At 42.9% G+C, this 24201-nt stretch overlaps 1 protein-coding gene across 2 annotated transcripts in view; it reads right to left on the minus strand.

Annotated features, from left to right (window-relative positions):
* CYP27C1 (cytochrome P450 family 27 subfamily C member 1) overlaps positions 1 to 24201 on the minus strand; it is a 252242-nt gene that overhangs the window by 15799 nt on the left and 212242 nt on the right. For both annotated transcript variants that reach the window (XM_086957149.1, XM_086957150.1), the window contains one exon: positions 23377 to 23580. In XM_086957149.1, the coding sequence (XP_086813275.1) occupies positions 23377 to 23580 (204 nt within the window). The remainder of the gene's footprint in view (positions 1 to 23376; positions 23581 to 24201) is intronic.

Here is a 24201-nt window from a genome sequence, read left to right on the forward strand (position 1 = left end):
AAGCAGAGTGATCTGTAAAATGGCTGATCACATTTCAATTCTCTCATTGGATATTATTTATCCCATCGATCTGCTAGCATTCAAAATAGCCACCAGCCCCATTTTTAATATCAAAACTATTTTAATTTATATTACTGATGATTCTTCCAGTCTCTTGCAATGTGTCAGTACTTGAAATAATTTCTGTCATCTGCTTACAGTTATCCAATGTGCTACTCCTGGGGGACTTTAACATCTGGGAAATTATTCTGATTGCTCAAGATCACAATTTTCTAGACCCACCCATATTGACAATCATATATTCGATTTAATTTCTTTCTGGCTTTTGTTGTATCGTGGTTCAGGATACCTTTCAACTTGTGGAAATACCACTACATGATCGCTTTCCACATCTGGCTTCCCCTCTGCTTACGCTAAAAAGCGAGCCGTCCAAGAGCCTGGGAAGGTTGAACCTAGGCTCACCACGACACGAAAAGGTATTACATCTTTACCAAATTCAAATAAGCTTTATTCGACAATTCATGTCATAAAAGCATTGTTACATAGAATAAAATGTATGAGAATAAAACAATGAGTTAAAAAAGATATATTTTAAAAACATGCACAAGTAATCATAGAAGAGATTAAATCATCCTAATACATTAAGAAGACAAGCTCATAAGATAAAAGCAGCAACAGGGAAATTTATTAGTGATTAAAAAGAAACAATGAAGGCTGTAAAAAAAAAGCCAAAGCTCAGGGATAAGGTACTGATGTTGATTTCCACGAGTGGACATAAATCCTAGTTTAACAATTCGCCGACAGTATTTGTGATCTTATGGTCAACATCAAACTCAAGAATTTGGCTACCGGGATTCCTTAACTGGGAGATGCATCAGTACACAAAATTCTCAGGGCAACACTACTTTGTCTGGTACAGAAATTCCTGCAGGTCTGCAAAAGCCATAATTCGTGAGGGCCAGCGTAGGCAGAGCAGACAAACAATACATGGGAGTAGGTTTCTACATGATCGGGGCAAGTTGGACATTTGCTATCACCTAATGTAGCCCATTGTACAGTGAAAGACTTTAATGGAAAGGAATCCACTCTGAATTGGAAATTGTTTGCAATCAAAAGGTTTTGATATTGCGTCCCAATAGTGCTCAAGCCTTGGCCAAGGTTTAAATGTTAAAAAACTCCCCGTCAGTGCTGTATTATCACTTTTACCAATGGTATTTTGTTCAACCAGATCCAAATATCTTTCCTTAATAACATCTCTTAATGGAAACTGGGTACTAGATAGGATTCCCCACAGGTTCAGCAGACTCATGCTGATCAAGGCACCTTTAATGTCACTTAGCCAGCTGATTTTCTGAAAGTGATCCGCCTTAATAATATCCCCAAGGTCATCAGCACAGGTAGCCAGTTCCAGGGTGCACCAGATTCTGCGCCAATATAAGATTGGGCGTAGCCTATCTACATCTACTGTAGTGAGGATAAGGGGTTAACTCCAGACATACTATTTTAGGATAAGTGAGGTATATGCTTAGATGCCATTTTTCCGCTTTTGCACACAACACTACATGGCTCTGTTCTCGTAAATGATTGATTGATTGATTTTTGATCTTATATAGCGCATGCTGACACCCTACGGGTATCCTGGCGCTTCAGACTAAAGAACTAAGACCAGAGTGACAGCAGGTCGCAACAGAGAAAGGAGAGGTGCAAGACCTTAGGTCTTGGAATATAGCCAGGTTTTTAGGTTCCTACGAAACTCTAACAGAGAGTTAACTGGTCTGAGGTTCTGAGGGAGCTCATTCCATAGACGGACGCCGACCATGCTAAAAGCCCTACCTCCTGACCTGGCCCGTTTAAACCGGGAAACCGTCAGCAGGCCAGCGCTAGAAGAGCCAAGCTGCTTTGTGGGGTGACACCACATGAACCTTTCCTGTAGGGGAACGGGACCTAGCTTGTGCACAGCTCGAAAAACCATACACAGAGCTTTAAAATGGACCCTTTCCCTAATGGGTAGCCAATGTAGTTCTCTCAGAGCCAGGGTGGTAGAGGAGCTCCGTGGCCTACCAAGGGCCAATTTGGATGCTGCAGACTGGATTCTTTGCAGTCACTGGAAGATGTATACAGGGGCCCCCAGATATAGGGAGTTGCAATAATCCATCCTGCTTCCCACAGTGCTACTTACGACCAGACGCGTGCCTCTTTAGGTAGTAAAGGGAGTATTTTCCGTAGCATGCGAATAAGGGCGAAGCATACGCTAGCGGTCTTATTTGCCTGTGATTCCATCTGGAGGTCGTCATCAAACATCACCCCCAGATTACGAACTTTCCTAACCGGGGTGTGAGGTTCCTCCTCTGGTAAGAGTCTGAAGTCAGAAGGCAGTTGTCTAAACATCCTACCTACTAAGCAGTACATTACCTCCGTCTTTCCACTATTAAATTCCAGTGGGTTCCTTCTGAACCAGTCAGTCGTCTGCCGCATGCATTGCAGCAACGTATCCATAGATAATGCATGATCCCCTTCCAAGGAAAAGGCTAGTTGCGTGTCGTCGGCGTAATTGACTAAACAGACTCCAGAGGACTATATGATGGAAAACAGGGGCCCTCCTGTTTTCCATCATATAGCAAGTAGACATTAAATAGGATAGGGCTGATCGCAGATCCCTGTGGCACCCCATGGGTGACTAAGGATTTACCGGAGGAGAAAGGTGCCAAAGTAACCACCTGCTGTCGGCCTTCCAGATAGGACTGAAGCCATTGAAGTGCCCGGCCTTTCACTCCTATCTTCTTGAGTCTTTCCATTAGTAAAAGATCGTTCACCGTATCGAATGCGACCGACATATCGAGAACCACTAAAACAGTGACATTCCCGTTGTCGGAACGTATATGTAGATTATCCATCATCGTGATCAAAGCCGTCTCGGCCTCGTGCCCAGGGCGAAAACCAAACTGGTCTTTATCCAGTAAGTGGTTCTCCTCCAGAAAGCATGACAGAGACCTACTGACTGCTTTCTCTAAGACCTTCACCGGATAGGGAAGAAGGGAAATGGGCCTGAAATTTGCCGGAATTGACAGGTCCAAGGAGGGCTTTTTAATCAATGAGGTCCCCACCGCCAATTTCCAACATTCCAGGACCATTCCTTCCTCCAGAGACTGATTGCATATCTGCCATGGAAAGGTATTTCACACAAAAGATTTCCACATTTTATGGGGAAAAGGATCAAGGGGAGAGCCAGAGGATACATTATCTCCCAAGCTGTCAAAAGCTGCTTTTGTTAATGCCTGGAAATTATCCAGGGATACAGGCTGTTGTGAATCTGCCTCAATCCATTGTTCAGGGTTAAGTTGTTCGCCACTATCATTAGCGTGCAGAGTATTCACAATACTTGCAATCTTATCCTGAAAATGTAGATCAATTTCATCACATAATTTTTTAGATGCTGCCACTTTATTCTCCATACATATGGGGGAGGAGAGGTCCTTGATAATTCTAAAGGAATATCCTACTTACCAGTATGCATCTGTTCTTGGCATGTAGAGCTGCAGAATGTACTCCTTAGCATTAGTCCGCCACCTGGTGTTGGGCTCGGATGATTGCAGGTTGTTGTTGTCTTGGAAGAATTCTTTGCAGTCCTGAGATAGGTGACTCCTCCCTTGGACAACAGTTCGCATGGGCATCGACTCCATCCTTAGATTGTTTTTCGCCATGAAGGGAAATGATGGAGTTGGTAGTGTAGTGTAGTTCCTATATTCCCAATAGGCTCTGCGCATTGGAATAATATATTCAGCAGTGAAGACGTAGGACTGAGGTCGACTAGGTCTCTACTGACTGTATTAGACTTAAGGTTTGCCAGCTAGCTCAGAGGTCACTAGAAACTTTCTCGAATAAACGGGGAGGAGTTTAACCTCCCTGGATAGACAAGAAGGGATTAGCTTCTGACAACCATATAACATGACAACTTTGCTCCCTCAGAATAAGAGTGTATCTCTAGAGTCGTGTGAACACTCAGTCAATTGTGCGTACTTAGTTTCACCAGAGTGCAGAGAAAAGAGAGACGGGCGTTTTCAATAAAAGGTGTAATTTATTGAGCAGTCTTCTCTCTCATGCAAGATAAATGAATTGCCAAAATTGCAATACTTAATGTAAAGTAAAGTGCGTACAGTAAAAGGAGTATTATGAAATAATACTGTAAAAGCATTGATATGGTTTCTTAGCCATAAGATACTTTAAAATGGATAAAATATATACATACATATATACATTGACTAACGTACTCAACTGGTGCTTCTGAATACGTCTACCCCGGTGTACCTGACCTAAGCCTAATACGTGGGAAGGAGTAAGTAAGTAGCAGTTTAAGTTAAGTAGGTTTTGCCAAGAATCTGAATCAAGAATTCTCTTTAAGGGTTTAGTCAGCTCCGTACCTGGGTAATAGAATGCAGGAGGTCTGGTATCTCTCTTTCAGGACTCGATATCCCAGCAGCCTGCGAAGGCGGCTGAGAACACCGGAGCTGGATTTCTCGGCAGGAGAAAAGACAGCGTTTCTCTCAGTGCGTCAAAAGGGAGGGGCAGTGTCCGTGGGCTCTCGCATCAGCTGGGCTCTCGGGCAAGTAGATAGCTGCTCGGCTCCAAAACCACCACCGTGTGTTTGCTTAAGGCAACGTTGGTATATTTATACCTGAAAGGTGCCGGGTTTGACGTAAGGTTGGACATAAGACGTCAATAAAGATGTCACTAAGAACAGGCCGTTCTTACAGTGCCTCACAGCAGTTCTAGGACGAAATCAAAACAAAAGCAAATGGGGATTTCCCAGGTTGCTGGAGGTTTGGTTTATTTAGAGAACTCGTTGTGCTTTCTAGGAGTCCGGGGAAGTAGCCTTGCTTAATGTGACTGCATGGGCTACAACTAAATATTGATATGATTCCTATGCCATTATAGGGATATTATTGATTATAACCGTACAAGGGCATAAAATAGAAATATCGATTTAGGTTCCTAGATAAAAACACAATAGTAGAGATACAGTAAGAAAAGGATGTACATGCGTGTGCATGTAAGTAAGATGAAAAAAATGGTACGGATACAAGTCCCGAGTAGGCGGGAGGGCGTGTACATTCTGCAGCTCTACATGCCAAGAACAGATGCATACTGGTACGTAGCATATTCCATTCGAGGCATATGAGCTGCAGAATGTACACCTTAGCATTGATTGTGCAGCAGTGTCTCCCGTTAGCAGTGGTCACCTGTATCCGATGCAGTTGTCTGAAATAAAGTCTCAAGAACAGCTTGGTTTACTGCTGCTTGCTGCTTTGCTTGCACATCAACACAATAGTGTTTAGTGAAGGTATGTGGTGTAGACCATGTAGCTGCCTTACATATGTACTCTAATGGTATATTTCCTAAGAAGGCCATAGGGGCTCCTAGCTTGCGAGTAGAATGCACTCTAGGAGGAACTGTTAGTGTACGTTTAGCTTTAGCATAGCATATTTGTATACACTTTACAATCCACCTCGCAATCCCAACTTTGGAGATGGGGTTGCCTTTATGAGGAGGAGAGAAAGCTACAAACAGTTGTTTTGTCTTCCTAAAGGATTTTGTTCTATCTACGTAGTATAAAAGAGCTATTTTAACATCTAGTGTGTGCAATGCTCTTTCTGCCACAGAGTCTGGGTTTTGAAAAAACACAGGTAACTCGACAGATTGATTTATATGAAAGGAAGTAATGACCTTTGGAAGAAATTTTTGATTGGATGTAAGAACCACTTTGTTAGGATGTATTTGAAAAAATGGTTCTTGTATTGTGAAAGCTTGTATTTCACTTACTCTTCTAAGCGAGGTAATAGCAACAAGGAAAGCTGTTTTCCATGTTAAAAATTGCAGTTCACTTTTATGTAAAGGCTCAAACGGAGGTCCCATGAGCCTTGTGAGTACAATATTTACGTTCAACACTGGAGAAGGTGGTAACCTTTGTGGGATTATTCTTTTTAATCCCTACATGAATGCTTTAATTGCTGGTACTCTAAATAAAGACAGGTGCTGTCTGTTTTATAGGTTTGCTGCAATTGCTGCAAGGTGGAGGCATATGGAAGAGTATGCCAAGTTAGACCTTTGTAAATGTAAAAGGTAACATATGATATTCTGGATGGAAGCGTCCAGTGGATCAATGTGATTATTCTTACAATAAATTGCAAATCTTTTCCATTTGGCTGCATAACACTCTCTAGTAGTGGGTTTTCTAGCCTCTTTAATGATATTCATACAGTCTGGTGGTAGGTTTAGATAACCAAACTCTAAGACTTCAGTAGCCAGATCGCCAAGTTCAGTTGGCTGGGATCTGGATGTCTGATTTTTCCATGGTTCTGTGTGAGCAGAGATGGTGTGAGGCGTAGCTTTTGATGCGGAGCTATAGACAGGTCTAGTAGTGTGGTGAACCACGGTTGGCGTGCCCACGTGGGAGCCTCCATTATCATTGTGAGAGACTGCTGTCTGAGCTTGCGCACTACTAGTGGAATGAGTGGGAGAGTCGGAAAAGCGTACACAAATCTGCCTGACCAGTTCATCCATATTGCATTGCCTTCTGACTGTGGGTGTGAACACCTGGCGGCGAAGGCTGGGCATTTTGCGTTTTCGTGAGTGTCAAACAGATCTATGTGTGTATGTCCCCATCTTTGAAAGAATGGCTGAAGAACTTGTGGATGTAGTTCCCATTCGTGAATCTGTTGTGCTTGTCGACTTAACAGATCTGCTATCTGATTGTGTACTCCTGGAAGGTGCTCTGCTAGTAGATGTATGTTTTGAGGAATGGCCCATCTCCAAATGTTTTGTGCAAGTTGGGACAGTTGCAGAGAGTGTGTCCCCCCTGTTTTTGTATATAGTACATGGCTGTCATATTGTCCGTCCGGATTAAGACAGCTTTGTTCTGAACTTGTAGTTGAAAAGTTTTGAGTGCTAGAAAAATTGCTAGCAGCTCTAGATGGTTGATATGGAACCTTTTCTGTTGAATGGTCCATTGTCCTTGAGTTGTGTGATGTAAGAGATGGGCTCCCCACCCTGTGAGGGATGCGTCTGTTGTAAGCACTACCTGTGGAACAGGCTCTAGGAACGGCAGCCCCTTTGTCAGATTCTTGGTGTTCCACCACTGCAGAGAGCGATGTGTGCGGCTGTCTACCAATACCAGGTCTTTTAGTTGACCTTAAGCTTGGTTCCACTGTTGTGCTAAGCACTCTTGTAGGGGACGCATCTGCAGTCTTGCGTGTGGTACTATGAAGATGCAAGATGCCATCATGCCTATTAGTCTCATGAACACCCTGGCTTGCAGAGACTGCTGGTGTTGAAACTTGGTGACTAAGGCTTGAATATTCTGTATCCTGGCTGTACTGGGATACGCTAGAGCTGTGGACGTGTTTGTTGTAGCCCCTAGATACTGATGTATGTGAGAGGGCTGCAGGTGGGACTTGGTGTAGTTTATTGTAAACCCTAAGTCGTGCAATGTTTGAATCGTCTGCTGTGTGTGCTGGACACACTGATTGAACGATTTTGCTTTTATTAGCCAGTCGTCTAGGTAAGGGAAGACATGTTTATGTTGCCTCCTGAGATGTGCTGCTACCACTGCTAGGCACTTTGTAAATACTCTTGGTGCCATGTTTATCCCAAATGGAAGGACTTTGAACTGATAGTGTTGTCCTTCTAGTACAAACCTTAGATACATTCTGTGAGCAAGATGTATGGGGATATGGAAGTAGGCGTCCTTTAGATCTAGTGTTGTAAGGAAGTCACCCTGTTGTAGCAGTGGAAGTACTTGTTGTAGAGTGATCATATGAAAATGATCTGATTGTATGTAGCTGTTGAGGGGCCTGAGGTCTAGGATTGGTTTCAGTGTCCCATCTTTTTTGGGAATTAGAAAGTACAGCGAGTAAAACCCCATTCCTTGTTCTTCTAAAGGAACTATTTGAATAGCTCCCTTCTGTAGAAGTGATAGTACTTCTTGTTGAAGCAGAGTGAGATGGTCTGTAGACATTGGACGCTGTCTTGGAGGTATGTTTGGAGGGGTTGCTATAAGCTCTAGGCAGTAGCCATGTTGGATAATCTGACTTACCCACTTGTCTGTTGCGATGGAATTCCAGACAGGCAGGAACTGTGTTAGTCTGCCCCCTACAGGAGTGGTGTGCTGTGTGGGGGAGCATAGGGAAGTCATTGCTTGGTGGTGGAAGAGGATCGGTTGTTATTGTTACCGCGACCTCTTCCTTTATTATTGTTTCCTCTATATCCTCCTCTAAAGAATTCTTTATTGGTGTATGTCTGTGCTTTAAAAGCTGTGGTATTGTATGCTCCAGTCGACTGGGCCCCTTGGGCGGAGTGCTGACCTTTGCCTTCGGTTTGGGCATAGTATGTGGTGCAGGGGCATTAGTACTCACGCGCTGACCAGATGGAATGGAGTCATCTGAGTCGTCTGCCTCTGATACGATCTGGTGCTCCGGAGAGTTCTTCGGGAACGAAGGGAACCTCCTCGTCGATATCTTCAAAGATATCCTTGGGTGCTGGGGCCGATCTCCTCATCTCGTGTTGACGGGCCCTCCGATCCCGAATGGTCTTTTTCGATCAAAAGGATGCACAAGTTGTGCAGGTCGACTAGTCGTGTTCCGGCGATAGACAGAGGTTGCAAACCTCGTGGTGATCGCTATGAGGGAATTTTACCTGGCATTTCGGGCATTTCTTGAACGGAGTTCTTTCCATGTGGTGGAGGCCGCACGGCGTCGTTAGGCCTAATGGCCTACTTCGATGACCGGAATGGAAAAAATGTAGTTGAAATACTTTATAGTTTTGAAGTTTTTTTGGAAGTTCTGCGCTTCGAAGTTGCTGAAGAATCTTCTTCCGGCCGGAGCGGAGAAACTTTCATCCGAACCCAATGGCGGAAAAAAACAATCTAAGGATGGAGTCGATGCCCATGCGCACTGTTGTCCAAGGGAGGAGTCACCTATCTCAGGACTGCAAAGACTTCTTCCAAGACAACAACAACCTGCAATCATCCGAGCCGAACACCAGGTGGCGGACTAATGCTAAGGTGTACAATCTGCAGCTCATATGCCTCAAACCAGTGCTTTAGACCCATTTGGCGCCTGTATAATTGAGCTGGCATAGAAATCTGCCTTGGCCCTAAGGATGTCTTTTTTATATTGCAGTTGTATCCGTCGGAGGACTTTCTTATCTTCCTCATCATACCATTTCCTCCATTTCCTTTCCGCCTTCTTACGGAGCACGCAGAGCTGTTTCAGCTCCTCACTATACCACGGAGCCGAGATTTTGCTTCTGTTTTTTATTTCTTTTATAGGGATTACTTGGTCCAAGATGTCAGCTATGTGTTTAGTAAACACTTTATAGTTTCCTTCTACGGTCATCGTGGGTGCAAAGTGAGTGGTGCCCAGGTCAAGTATAGGAGTTCCAATCTTTGTCCAATTTTGCCCATTCCCTGCCTCTCCTGTAGGACCTTTGATGACCAGTCCTGTCTCCAGAGTGTAGCATCCTAATGCTGAATTGGATAAGGTAATGGTCAGACCAAGTCTGAGGTGTTATATTTAATATCCTTGTAGTGGACTGGTTGTAAAATAGCAGATCTAGAGTATGCCCCCCTTGATGTGTTGAATCTTCCACCAGCTGGGAGAAGTATGTCTAAGATCACGCAATTGGCTGCTGACATTCCCATCTTCCCAGAGATTAAAGTCCCCTAAAATGATTATGTTGGATTGTGCCAGTGCCAAATTGGTGATAGTGTCAAAGAAATTTTGATAGTGTGTAGTCCCACCTGGAGGTCTATAACACAACAATCCTGTAAGGAGGTTCCCACTAGAAGAGTGTAGGGAAAGCCCCAGCATTTCTATCCCCTCTACTTCATCTACCTGTAGAACTCTAAAGTCCAGCTCCTCTTTAAAAATCACACCCACACCTCTTCCTCTACCCATGGTTCTAGGCTTATGAAAAATTGTATAGCCATTAGGGCAAACGTAACCCAGATCTACAGCTGACTCTACATTGGTCCCGGTCTCTGTTAGAAACAAAGCGTCAAGTCCCATATCCTCTATCAAGCCTGATACCTCAAAAGAATGTTTAACAAGAGACCGGCTGTTAATCAGTCCCCCGATAAAGGTCTTTCCAACCTTTTTCACATGAGCCAAGGCAGAGGTCACTTTACCTTCTACCTTACCTAGCTTTAGCAGTTCTTCTCTATCATAGGTTAGACGTCCTTGATCGGTGGCCAAGCGGGCAGCATTGCCGGCGCCGGGCGCCTCCAGGGCACAGACATGCGCAGACGGGCTTGCCTCTGGCGCGCCATCGGCGCGCCCGCAGCGCATGCGCGCTGCACACTTGTATCCTCCCGCTTAAATGTGGTGGCCTGTAGGAGCTTCCAAACAACTAGTGCGCCTCTCAAGATGGCGCCTGAGGATGGAAACAAAGCCCAACGCCCCCTCAACCAATATGGCGCAGAAGCCACACGGGAGTTCTAGCCACACCAAAACGGCGGGTGGTGAGGTAAGTTTTTCTTTTTTATAGTGCGGGTATGCGAAATGAAAAGTACTAGGACAATCAATCAAAAATAGCCTTTAAAAACAATGTAGAAATACCACGAACAATCGCGGCGATTAAAAAGGGAGAACCCCTATGCTATGCTCCGTGCGTCCTGCAGTGCTTCCTGCTGAGCAGTTCTATAGTCTGGGCTGCACGCCTGCAACCTCCCGCTTAAATGTGGTGGCCTGTAGGAGCTGCCAAACAACTAGTGTGCCTCTCAAGATGGCGCCTGAGGATGGAAACAAAGCCCAACCCTCCCTCAACCAATATGGCGCAGAAGCCACACGGGAGTTCTAGCCACACCAAAGCGGCGGGTGGTGAGGTAAGTTTTTCTTTTTTTATAGTGCGGGTATGCAAAATGAATACTACTATGACAATACATCAAAAATAGCCTTTAAAAACAATGTAGAAATACCACGAACAATCGCGGCGATTAAAAAGGGAGAACCCCTATGCTATGCTCCGTGCGTCCTGCAGTGCTTTCTGCTGAGAAGTTCTATAGTACATAGTAAATACAATGCTTGAGCTTCTTCACATGAGAACTATCTGTTTTTCACATATCTAGGCGTACACTGTGCTCTCTGTCTGTACTGCATGTCCAAGGTCGAATAACAATATATTCTGTTAATTCACGTTGATCAGTCCCCCGCACATAGACATAACAGAAGGCACAGTTGGCAAAACTTAAACTCTGGTGCTTTTAATATGGCATTGCAGACATGAGGAAATACTTTGGAGAACACCTTTCGAACTACGAAGAGTTGTGTTTGTCCTGGGATGTGATTCACTGCATCTGATCTTGGAGGTATGTGGTTCCCCGTCAAAGCCCAGAGGTTTTCTTCTGTTACTTAAAACTAGGTCCCAGCAAGGGGAGGGTGATAAAGGCACTGTAGTCCTGTTTCCGCTGTCTTTATAATATGATATCCCCTTTTGTGCTTTATGGAATTGTAACAATCCATAATAATAAGCATCTTTTTGTCAGTATTGGCGCGAATACTGCACCTTAGAGCATGTCAGTTAAAATAAACATTTTAAACTATATTGTGTCTGATTACTCACGTTGTATGAGTGTTAGAGCGAAAGAGTGTTCTTGGTTCCCACTATTCCTGAGAGTTTACTAAGTTGCATGTTCTAGGTTGTCTAACCATTGGTAGCTTCGCTGTAGTACGGAGAACGAATGAGACACTATTGCTAGTCAGATTGGGGTTCTAGGCACTGAGGTTGTTTTTTTGGTACACCACAATACACCGAAGTCCTGGTTCCCTGCGCATAGTTCTGTGCACGAGCAGAATCCCTGAAACAGTACCAATGCTTTCCTACTTAGGTCATTCAGCAAGGGTAACACAGGAGTGCTTCGTGGTAGGCTGGTGATCAGACGGTGGAACCCATTTTCTACTGTAGCTAGATGAGTACGTTTCTCAATACCCCATAGCTCTGCCTCGTATAGGACCTAGCTTACTACTTTTGCATTATAAATCTGTAGCACCAGGATGACTGACTTCGTCAGAGATGTTTCAAATTCATTGTGTAGGACACCAGCTAATTGTCGATTTTTTAAATATCATAATATCAACATGAGACCTCGATCCCAATTCCTTCAGCAAAATAATTTCTAGGTAAGTAAATGAGTCTACCTGTTATAAAGGTGTCCCACCAAAAATTAAAATACCTGTGAATGTTCTGTGCTGTTGAAAAGTCATAAACGTAGTCTTTACTGCATTCATTTCTAGGCCTCGGAGAGAGCAAAAGTCTTCAAAAAGTAACAATGCACGCTGTAAACCACTAGGAGTTTTTGAGATAATAAGCACGTCATCTGCAAACATTAAAATTGGAATCTATTTGCCTGCTAAAACCGGTGCATCAGCAAGGACAGTAGTTAAAAAATGTGCAATTCCATTAATAAAAAGGGAGAATAAAATGGGTCCCATAACACATCCTTGGCACACTCCTTTCTCTACAGGAAAAGGACCAGTTACATTCCCCTGTGAACCCCAATGTATTTGAGCAAAGTTTTTCTCATGAAGGCGGGCAATAAGAGAGAGCAGGTCCATGGGCATTCCCAACTCCTGTAGCACCACCCAAAGTTTGTTGCGAGAGACCAGGTAAAAGGCTGAATTAAGATTGACAAAGGCAGCATACATGCTGCTCTTGCCAAGAACTACAGTCCGCCAGTATATTAGAATAAAACGAAAGACCTGGTCTATGGTGTTGACACGTACCCGGAAACCCACCTGTAATGGGGTTTAGATATCGTCAGCATCTATCCATTCTTGGACCTTTGCCAGGACAAGGTGGGATACCACCTTTTGGATAGAATCAATTAAGCTTATTGGCCTGTGTTTCCAGGCAGAGACTGGTCACCTTCTTGGTATACTGTGATAATCTCCACCCCCCTCCTGGAATCTGGGATGAGGGTACCTGGCCTATAGTTTCCAGGCAGAGACTGGTCACCTTCTTTGTATACTGTGATAATCTCCACCCCTCTCCAGGAATCCGGGATGAGGGTACCAAGGGCAATTGCGCTTACCAATAGCATTATATACCTACTCCATTTAGCCTTGTCATGTAGGAAGATATCGGCGGGAATACTATCAATACCTGGCGCTCTCCCCCTGAAATTACACTAAGGGCAGCTCTTAAGGCAGCTAAGTCAAAGACCTTGTCAGTAAAGTAAAAATGGGTGGGGGGAAACTTGTTAGCCTCACCATCATCACTGGTGTATTGTGAGGTAAAATGGTTAAACCAGGAGTCTGGGGCTACATGATTTTGAGGGGGCAATGAGACTCCACCCCTACCCAATTTTACCAAATTCCAGAAACATTGGGGATTGTTCCTGGTGCATGCAACTTTAAGATCCTGCCATATATTATCATCCTACATTTTTGGGGCATTTTTCTGCACCTTCTTTTAATTTTCCTAGCATTTTGTACTCTGCACAAGTCTCCTGATCTAATAGCTTCCCCTAGACGTCTGCAGGCTATTTTACATTCTTTATTAAACCAGTGGTGCTGGGCCTTAATACAGTTCGCCTTAGCCCTGTGTGGTCTTTGAAAGTATGAGCGCATTTTGGAGAATAGTATAAAGTGAAACATAGTTATTCCCTTGATTGGCTGAGAGCTGAGGAGGTAAGCCTCCATCTCTGCTACCACTTCATGATCACTTTCCACATCTGGCTCCCACTCTGCTTAAGCTAGCTGTCCAAGAGCCTAGGAAGGTTGAACCTAGACTCATCACCATATGAAAAGGTATTCCATCTTGCATCAGCTGTTATGGTTCTAAATGGTGATCGTGATACCCGTGCATTACATTTTTAATAACACAATCAACTTTACTTTGGGTACTACCATTCCTATTAAACCTCAGAATGATCGTCAGCATGCATATCCATCGGCTCCTTAATTTTTCACTTGAGTCAAGGAAGTAAAAAAAAAAAAAAAACATTGCATGCAGTTGGAACCCACATGGCTCAGCAACCGCATGACCAATAACAAAATTAAGATACCTTACACATACAAAAAGCTATCAGAAATGCATATTACTTTGAGCAGTTAGAATTGGCCAAAAAAAACTCACTAGAAAGGTGTTTTTTGTTTTCAGGGACATTGCTACAGAAACATCCTATTCTTGTGGCTCATCGGTTACTCATTCTCTTCCACTCTGCTCTTGCCTATCTCAATTCTTTCATGCAAAAATTAGTAACATTTTGTACTTTTTACTGGTCAGCACCCTTTATTCACTACATCTACCTACTCAAACTGCAACTACAATACCACTATTTTTTGTGAATTGAAACTTTTTCAGAGAATCAAATTAAATAAAAAATGTCTTGTTATTTCATCTCGATGATTTTCAATCGCGGTCTTATTAAATTGATTAAAGAACTCAGCTAAACGTTCATTAAGCCAGTAAATATGCTCTATAATTTCTCCATTCCCATCGGAAGTCTTGCTAGTATTGGCAATCATTCATTATCTTACCATGCTTGAAAAAGCCAACAGCTGATCCTTCCATCTTAGAGATTTATAAGTCTATCGCACTCCTCCCTTTTCGAGCAAAAATCATAGAGGGAGCCCCTACAGCAACCTTCTTCCACCGCCGCCCTAACCGGGGACCATAGCCCCCAAGTGCATTCGTGCCAGGAGGCACAACGTGGGACATCAGTGCCCTGAAGCGCATAAAGTCACTGCCGGGCTCCCCCAGCGCGGGAGCCCATACAGCAACCTTCTTCCACCACCGCCCTAATCCATGACTACAGCCCCCAAGTGAACTCACGCCAGGAGGCACAACGAGGGACATCAGCACCCGGAGGCGCATAAAGTCACTGCCAGGCTCCCGCAGAGTGGGAGCCCCTACAGCAACCTTCTTCCACCACTGCACCCCGTCCTATCCAAGAACTACAACCCCCAAGTGTACTCGCTCCAAGAGGCGCGACGTGGAACATCAGCACCCGGAGGAGCATAAAGTCACTGCCGGGCTACTGCAGCGAGGGAGCTGCTACAGCAACCTTCTTCCACCACCGCCCTAACCGGGGACTACTACCCACAAGTGCACTCGTGCCAGGAGGCGGACATGGGACATCAGCGCCCAGAGGCGCATAAAGTCACTGCCCGGCACCCGCAGCTCAGGACGTGCGCGGGTGTACCCGGACAAAGCCCGAGCCAAGGGTGGGCCCATGTGTGCCCGTCTTAGACCGGAAAAGGCCAGGCTTGGCCACCCCTCTGAAGAGTCTTGTCTGAGGCTTCAAGCAATTGCGGGTGAGTCCTTTTTACTTTGTTTGGGCCTGGATAAACTGAAATCTAAACTATTATACCTTATCGCCAGTGCTCTAAATCTGAAGCTCTTGTGGGGACAAGTAAGTTGTTTTTTGCGTACTAATCTGAGACATAGAAATATGTTAAGAAATAGAGTACTCCTCTGCCACTGCTAATATTCTGAGACTGTTACAGATTGATACATTTCGGTCAGCTATAACCAAAAAATGCATAACCAGAAGCTGATTGAGACCGGCCCAATTATAATTAAGTAGAAGATACTGGAGCGCGAGCTAAACTGCCTGGGGGAGTCAACAAACTGAGTCTACAATTGAGGCCAAGTAAGCTAACTCATGCCCTTGGTCTAATTCATGCTACACTTGTGTGTGTGTGGGCTGGGTTGTTCCTAACCAAATGTCTAAATATAAGCAAACAGGTGATATGGAGAGTACACTTAAGACATTTAAGACACCCAAATCTCTACAAAACTCGAACCTTGACTGTTTTCTAACCTGTGCTGCTAGAGCCTTGGATAAAGAAATATTAGTGGTGGAACAGCGGTTGTCTATGGATGGTGGAGCACTTACTGCCATAAATTTGGACCATACCCCAAATAGGGCACCTGGGGTCACTAAAACGGAAATTCTAACGAGTATAATCCTCAGACCAGTCAACCCCTCTGAAGCCCCCTTCGCCACCATGTTCTACTACTACGCCCTCAACAATGGATCTACCATCTAAAAAGAAGAGGAAAACGAAACACTCAGACCCCCCACTAGGTACTAGATCAAAAAATAAAACAAAGCTGTCAACATAGGAGGGGGTCAAAAGCACCATAACTGTACCACCAACAGTTTCACCAGGATCTCAACCTACACCACTAGCCTCAGAAGCCTCTACACGTCTATCCAAGCAAGATTTAGAAACTCCTAATAATCACTTGGACAATATACTGCTAAACAATCTTCTACTAATCATGGACAGACTTGAAGCTAATATGGGTGATATCCAAAAGTGTGTTAATAAACTTGCAGTTGGGATTGGAGAATACAGGTCTATTGTTCAGGAACATCCTGCTGGGGGGGGAGGAAAAGTAAGGCAGTCTAACATAGCAGGAAGACAGAATAATCAAGCCATACATACTTCTCCTGTAGCCATTACCCCAAAGTCAGTACATGATCAAGTACAGAGTTCATCTATTGTTTGATCCTCAAGACAAGCAACCCATGCAATGGGAGGTGGAAACAGGGGGGGTAGTTCAAGGGCGCGACTAGTTGCACAAAATGACAAAGGTACGGTTCATACTAGACAGCCTACTCCACAACTAGATGGCACCTCTAACATGTTTTCCACCTCACATGAGATTAATTTGGATCTTCCACCAGAATGTTGCCCATACTTAGCGATTGTAATCAATGTCCTCACATTACAGGAAAACAATGAGGAATCTACAAGCCAATTAAAAAATAAAGTCTGCCACTGGCTATCCCTAAATTCTGACTATACAAACAACAGTTACAATGATATCCTCTTTGTAAGAAGACTGAGTTGAATTGGTCTTTCACATAAATCTACCCAGAGTGATTGGTGGTGATCATGAGCAGGTTTCCTGTCCTAGCAGGAAAACTGATCAGAGGTAGGAGGGATCATGCAGAGTGGGGCCCAGATCACGGGATCGGCATTATGCCCCTGTTTTTTTTATAGACATCTCAAGCATAAGGGCCCTGTCAGTACAATAAATACTCGCATAACCCACTATCCCAAGGAACAATTCTCCCTTGTAACCACCAACAGATACCAAGCTCTCTTGGAGCTGGATATCCCAGACTGACTAAGGATGGGCAGCGATGAAAGGACGCAGTCCCATAATATGCCTCCACCTAGCCAACAGAGGGCTTTCAAAAATAAAAATAATCCAAGAGAACCAGAGACCCGATGCTTGGTCATCCCAAATAGCCATTGAATAGTTTCCCAAGGTCAAGAAGTAGAAAACATAACAACAAGGTTTCAGCTTCAACACAATTCTGAAGAGGACCAGAAATTAAGTATTATTTCATGGAACATTGTAGGGATAAAATCGAAACTGAATGACTCGCAGTGGGGTAGTCTAGTGGATACTAGCCATATATGCCTGCTCCAAGAAACTGGGGCTACTGGACCGGACCACAGGGTGGGCTACACCACGTATAGTATTGAAGCTAGACCCTCAACAGCAGGTAGACCCGCTGGGGGTCTGTTAATTTGGATTAAGAAAGCTTTGGATTGGAAAACAAAACAGCTAAACTTAGGGTCACATGAGATCCTTGAATAAAATCTTATATCTTTGAAAGGGGATTTCCATGTTAGGATAATTAACCTATATAATAGTTTTACTAGCCCCCATACGTACTCTGACACTATTTTAATGCTTACAAATTATCTTGACAACTCAGGCAACGATTATCATCTAATAGTAGCCGGTGAACCTATTGATTTTGCCCAGGAACTAGTCCAGGAGGAAGAAGAAATTAGAGGCATAAAAAGGCTTCAGATACTGGCCTTAAAAAAGAGCACTAAGGTTGGGCACCAGGTCCTGTCATTTAACCTTGCAAATAGGATTTGCGCATGTAATGGGTGGACTCCTTCAGATGCAGAAGCCAAATTTACATTTAAAAGAGGAAACGCTAGGAGCCGGATTGATTTCATTATGGTAGATATTGACCTCTGGGCACTGATAAAAGATATGGTTGTTCTTAACCGAGAGGACAGTGATCATAATGCACTGTTTTTGACGTTATCAGGCATTAGCATTCAACAGTTTCAGACAAACCAAGTGGCGGCTCCCGTCATCACAGCTAACAACAATAGGAGGATAAAATGGCCCAAGGTTACTGCTGATGGAAAGCTTTTACCAAACATCTACTAAGAGTTGGCCCAAGCCTTAAATGTCTTTGGAAACCCAAATTTAAATGAGGACAGCAGTGTGTCAATCTTCCAACTCTTAGTAAGCTTTACTGTGCCCTACTTTAGCAAAATGTGCAGCACAAAAGAAGCATCCCGTATTGCTGCCCCGTGGTATAATGAAGACAGCAGGCATGCAAAAACCAATTTAAACCTGGCAGTCAAAAAAGGCTTAAGGACTGATATTATTGATCGAAGGATAATTTTCAAAAGAGTACAGGATGAGGCATAAAGGGTCTGGGAGGCAGAATATTGGGTACTTTAATGGAGGCATCCAGATTGAAGGACTGCCAGCAATTTTGGCACTTACTTGGCAATTTTGCCACTTGCTTGCAAAAGGGGTAAAACAACCAGCCAGTGAAACTGACTTTTATTTACAACCTCAAGTTTGGGAAGATTATTTCCAAAGTTTCAACTCAGAAAAGGTTACCGAGCTGGAGAATGAGAGAGTACGGTCAGGTAGTGTCTGCAACATAGAGCAACCAGTAGAAACTTTAATTAGCCTCTCCTTAGAGGAATCTGTGAATGCAATTACATCACTACAGCCTGGGAAGGCTCCAGGATTAGACAGGTTACCAGGTGATTTGTATAGTTCTGAGCCAGATGTATGGGGCCGATGGCAGTTTGCAGTTTTCACAGCAATTATAAAAGGCAGGAATATCCCTGCGTCGTGGATGTGTGCTGAAATAATACCCATATTTAAAAAAGGAGATAAGGGGGACCCATCAAACTACAGGCCAATCAGTCTCTTAGATGTATCAAAGACAATATATAGCAACATGATTTTAAAGCATCTACAGAGCTGGATAGAGGTCTTTAATATACTTTCCTAACTGCAAGCTGGCTTTAGAGCTTCCACGAGTACTTTAGACCAGGTGTTTCGGTTCCTGCTGCTCATCTGGAAGGAAGTTACCATCAAAAAGGGCCACCTGTATGTCGTATTTGTAGATCTTAAAACTGTATTTTATTTTATAGATCATGCAAAGCTTTGGGCTGCCCTTAGGGACCTTGGTCTTCCTGGTGGTCTACTCCATCTCCTGGTATGTTTACATCTAGGAAAATTATGCCAAAGTCAGGTGGAACTGGGATGGTAACCTAACTAAGAATATTCTAGTGTGTGCGGCAGGGTTGCGTGTTAGCACCAACATTATTTACCATGTATATGAACGGGCTTATTAATGATCTCTATGATTGTGGTGGAGACCCACCAAAATTAGCTGGTAAACAAATCCCTTGTCTTCTATTTGCAGATGAAACCCTGCTTATCTCAAAAACCCCAATGGGAATTCAGAAAGTGCTAACAATGTTTGCAGCAGCCTGTAAAGAGCGGGGTTTGGAAATGAATTGTACCAAAACAAAATTTATAGTTTTCAATCCCTACAAGTCAATTAAGGGGAAAGTGAGGCTTGGAATTCAACAACTAGATCAGGTTAAGGTGTTTGATTATTTGGGTGTTAGAACTAGGGAGAACCTCAATTGGACTTCTCAAGTTCAGAAGAGCGTCCTTTCATTGCAATATGTGGATAGTACAATAGTAAAGGAAGCCAAAAAATCTCCCTATCGTCCAATATCCCCAATCTTAGAAATTCATCGGGCTAGAGGGTATGGCGCCGCCTTGAATGGGGCGGAACTGTGGGGGATGGAGCACCTGAACCAGCTATAAGTAGCTGAAAACTACTTTTTAAGAGCAATCTTAAACCTTCCAAGGAACACACCGTTAATACCACTATGTCTGGATCTTGGGTTTAGGTCCATTAGCCACATAGCTGTCCTTAAAGTGTTAATATTTTGGATAAGACTTTGGACCTGCAACACTCAGATACCAGTACAGGAGGCAGTGGAGGAGTTACTAATGCTCCATAAGCAAACAGGGTGACTAATTTGGTTTAGGCAAGTAAGGCAAGGCTTCATAAATTGGGGCTGGGATTCATGTGGGATGATCCACAGTCTATCACAAAAAGAATGGGCTACCAGCTCAAAAAAAAGGTACTGGGATCTTATTGATCAATTTTGCACTGAAACCAGAACACCGAGCACTTTAACCATTCGATTCCTAGATTTTAAAAGTTGTTTTAAGTTTGATTCCTATATGGATAATGTTGAACACCCTCGGGCATGCGCACTTTATATACAGTTTAGAATTGGGGTACTCCCATTGAATGCCTTGAAAAGCAGAGCTTAGCTTTGCGTCAAAGCTGTTTCTGTAAACAGAGCTGTAAAGTATGTGGTTATCTCAGTCATACTTACAATGCCTTTACCCCACTTGTGTTTTATTTGTATTCCTCCCTTGGTTCTGCTCCTGTGCTCCGGGTCCTGCCTTCCAAACCTTCCTGGCCTCTGTCGTATGTCTGTGTGATATGTTTGTGTGTGAGCGTTTGTCTGCATATGTTTAAGCTTCTGGTGTGTGTTTGTGTGCATGTTACCATGTGTCTTTGCGCACATGCCTGTGTGTCTGTTTATATGTTTGAATGTATGCATTTTGTCTGTAGCTGCTGGCAGTAACCTTGCGGGTAGGCAACACGTTTCGAACCGAAGTTCCTTCTCACGGTAGTCTGTTACAGACTACCATGAGAAGGAACTTCGGTTCGAAACCCGTAGGAGGCAATGCATGGTCTGCAATCATTAACATCTTAAACAACCAAGAGGTGTACCGTGGCAATCATTCTTGTGGAGAGATAAAATTTCAAGACACTGCCCTGGTCTTGACACGGGCACCGCCTGGAAAGTGCTCCTTTCCAAACAGGACATCGTGTGAGACGTTGCATATACATACATACATACATACATATACAGTTTGACCTTCAGCCCCTCTATACTTTTTGAGATTTTACTTTGTAATGCTACCTATTTAATCTATTTAATTCCTTGTTCACCTGCAAATTGTTAATATGTACTAAATTGCAGTGCACAGAGTTTTTTAAAGTTTGAAGTCACTTTAGATATGCAGATTCTATTACTTTCTTATTTGTAATCAAAAAGCACCTCAGCTTCCTTATACAGCTGGAGCAACAAAATTATATATTTTTAAAAATTATTTATCAGCATACTGATTTAATCAGATTTTGTAATTTCCAAGATAGCGCCTGAAGTGAGTTGCTCCGTTACACTTTCTAAGCTACCCACTGGATTCCATCTTTATATTATGAAACACGATCTCCCTGTTTTAGGTTGCAAGCGTTTTTCATTGATCTGTTTTTCATCTACATTCTTTTCCTCCCTTTCTGACTTGTTTAACCTACTAAGTTGATGATTAAGTATTCCCTCATGCTGACATTTGGATCGCGGCTGTGACAAGTCCACCTTTAACAGCCCTCCTTGCATAACTTCATAACATAAGTTATTGCATATTGTTGCCAGGACATTTTTTACAGTCTTTAAATTTTTTGTACGTGTCCTCCTTTGGGCTGTTTTTTTCAGCGTTTTGGTACATTGAGAATGCACCAGCAAGATTAAAAATGCACTAAAAAGCTCTTGCAGCATCTTGGCACTTATTTATAGCTTTTGCCTGCTCCACACATCTTCGTGGTGTTTTGAAAATAAGTGTGCCAACTACGGTTTCTGATCCTGCTTCTTTTCCCTCAAAAACTCAGTTTCGAAAAAAAAATGCATTTTCTCTTCTCGAATTGTCTTGCTATTGCACAAACTATAACAATTTTTCACTAAGGTGAGTTTTTCCACACCAGCATGAGGTGATGGTATAATACAACATGTGCTCTACTAAAAGTAGGCAGACAGGGCCACCATTAATTAATTACATAACACAAAACATAAATCCAATCCACACCACACAATTCCACATCATGCCACAAAATTCAACAGCACACCACATAACTGAACTGCAATACATACCACAACACACGAATTCCACATAATTACACATGACACACAGTCCCACTCCACGTAATTCCAGTACATTCACAACCCCATAATTGCTATCCATACTATTCCACTGCACACCATGCCACTTAATTTCCACACAAATACACTGCATGCCACACAATTCACCCCACAAATTCAACATCTAACTTTCAATTCAACCCTCATAGTTCCACTACAAACCACATACATCCAAACCGCTCCAAAGCAAAACACTTTGGGCCCGATTCACAGAACTAACTTAAGACAAACTCCTAAACTTACTACTTTTGGTATTCACAGAAGTTAGGATTTTGTCTTAAGTTTGTCTTAAGACAGACTTAAGACAGACTTAAGACAAAATCCTAACTTAAGTCTGTCTTAAGTCTGTCTTAAGACAAACTTAAGACAAAATCCTAACTTCTGTGAATACCAAAAGTAGTAAGTTTAGGATTTTGTCTTAAGTTAGTTCTGTGAATCGGGCCCTCCGATAAAAGACGTCGCTATTCACAATGCCAATAGCTCTAACTCTTGCATACATGAGACCTATTGCATTGCAAATGCTTGTTTATTTGTAATGTCTACATGCACCAATTACTGCTGCTTCGTTTTATTAGTTTGAAGGGGAATTCAAAAGATTTCCTGCAAAATGTACTTTATACTATAGAACTAAAAATCTTATTGGCTTAAAATGACAGAAAAGTAGTTTTCTTTATGAGAATAGTTTTATAAATGAAAATAGAATGCTTAAAATGTGTGTTGCTGTCCCGAACATAGGCAGAGATATTCTACTGATTTTGATAATGAACGAAAAAATGTTGATAATGAACGAAAAACGCTTCCCCTTGTTAGAATGAAATAATGCACAGACATATTGGCAATGCAATGTGCCAAACCACAAAACTTGTGTGCAAAACCGCAGTGGTCGTTTGCAGGTGTACGTCTGCTTACTGGCACTAGAAATGATGGGAGTGAGTTCACGATTGTAGAATACATATAGTGATGGTCTTTTCATTCCACAACTTTTTTTTGTGTCCACCTAGTTCTGCTTGAGAAAAGTTATCTTGAGAACACTAAAGAAGAGCAAATATATGATTTTTATGTTATTAAATCAATAAATTGTAGGGGTTAAGCAGAGCACTAGAACCATCTGTTCTGCCTCCTTGTGGAATCCGGGGAAACAATTCATTTAGGCTGGTGGGAGCAGCGCCTCAACTGTTGTGGAATTTACAGAAAACAACCCTTTATTCCTAGACCATCTTCCGCGTAGACTTACCTGTATCAGTGCAAGATGAATTTCCAGCTCTGCAATTCTCCTTCCTATACAACTGCGGAGACCATAACCAAAAGGGATGGATCCAAAGTTGTCCACTCGGTCCATGTTGCCTCTCCTCAGCCAGCGTTCTGGTCTGAACTCTTGCGCTGCTGAGAAATACTCTTCCTCAAGGGATGTAGAATAGTGGCACATAGCAAGCTGGGTCTGGGGCGGGAGCAAGTGACAGGAAAGAAGAAACCAAACAAAAAGACAGTGAATTCATTGTGCTCAGAAAAGATGGCAATACAGCTTTTATGGATTTCCAATATGGGAAGATTTACGACTTTTATAGTCTCATCTATTTTTTCACTGCTTATGAAGCAGTACACACAAATCCATGGCCTCCACACGCTAATCATTTTTATTTCATTTTTCAACAGCTTTATTCGACAATTTACAGTCATAAAAGCATTTACAAGAATACAAATAGAATCGTATACATAAAATAGCTGTTGATAGAGAAGCATACATTGGGTAAATATAAAAAAAACTACTACATTTCATAGGTAAAAAAATGGAGATACTCACCCCAAGGCAGACCCCCTTAAAAGGCTCTTGGTGATATATCTAGACGGTGTCGTAAATTGACTTAACATAAAACATTAAAATCTCCTTAGAGAATGTCCTAAAACTGTTAAAATATGTACAAAATGCACCACATTCTTATATACAAGTGACAATTAACTTGTGCCTCCTCGCGCTTAATTAATTTTGAGACTTAGCGGGTGGTGCTCGCTATCAAACCATACACTGCTTAATGGTAAGCTGGATAGTTTGAATCACGCC

This window comes from Lissotriton vulgaris, chromosome 2_1, assembly GCF_964263255.1.
Source record: "Lissotriton vulgaris chromosome 2_1, aLisVul1.2, whole genome shotgun sequence".
Lineage (NCBI taxonomy): Eukaryota > Metazoa > Chordata > Amphibia > Caudata > Salamandridae > Lissotriton > Lissotriton vulgaris.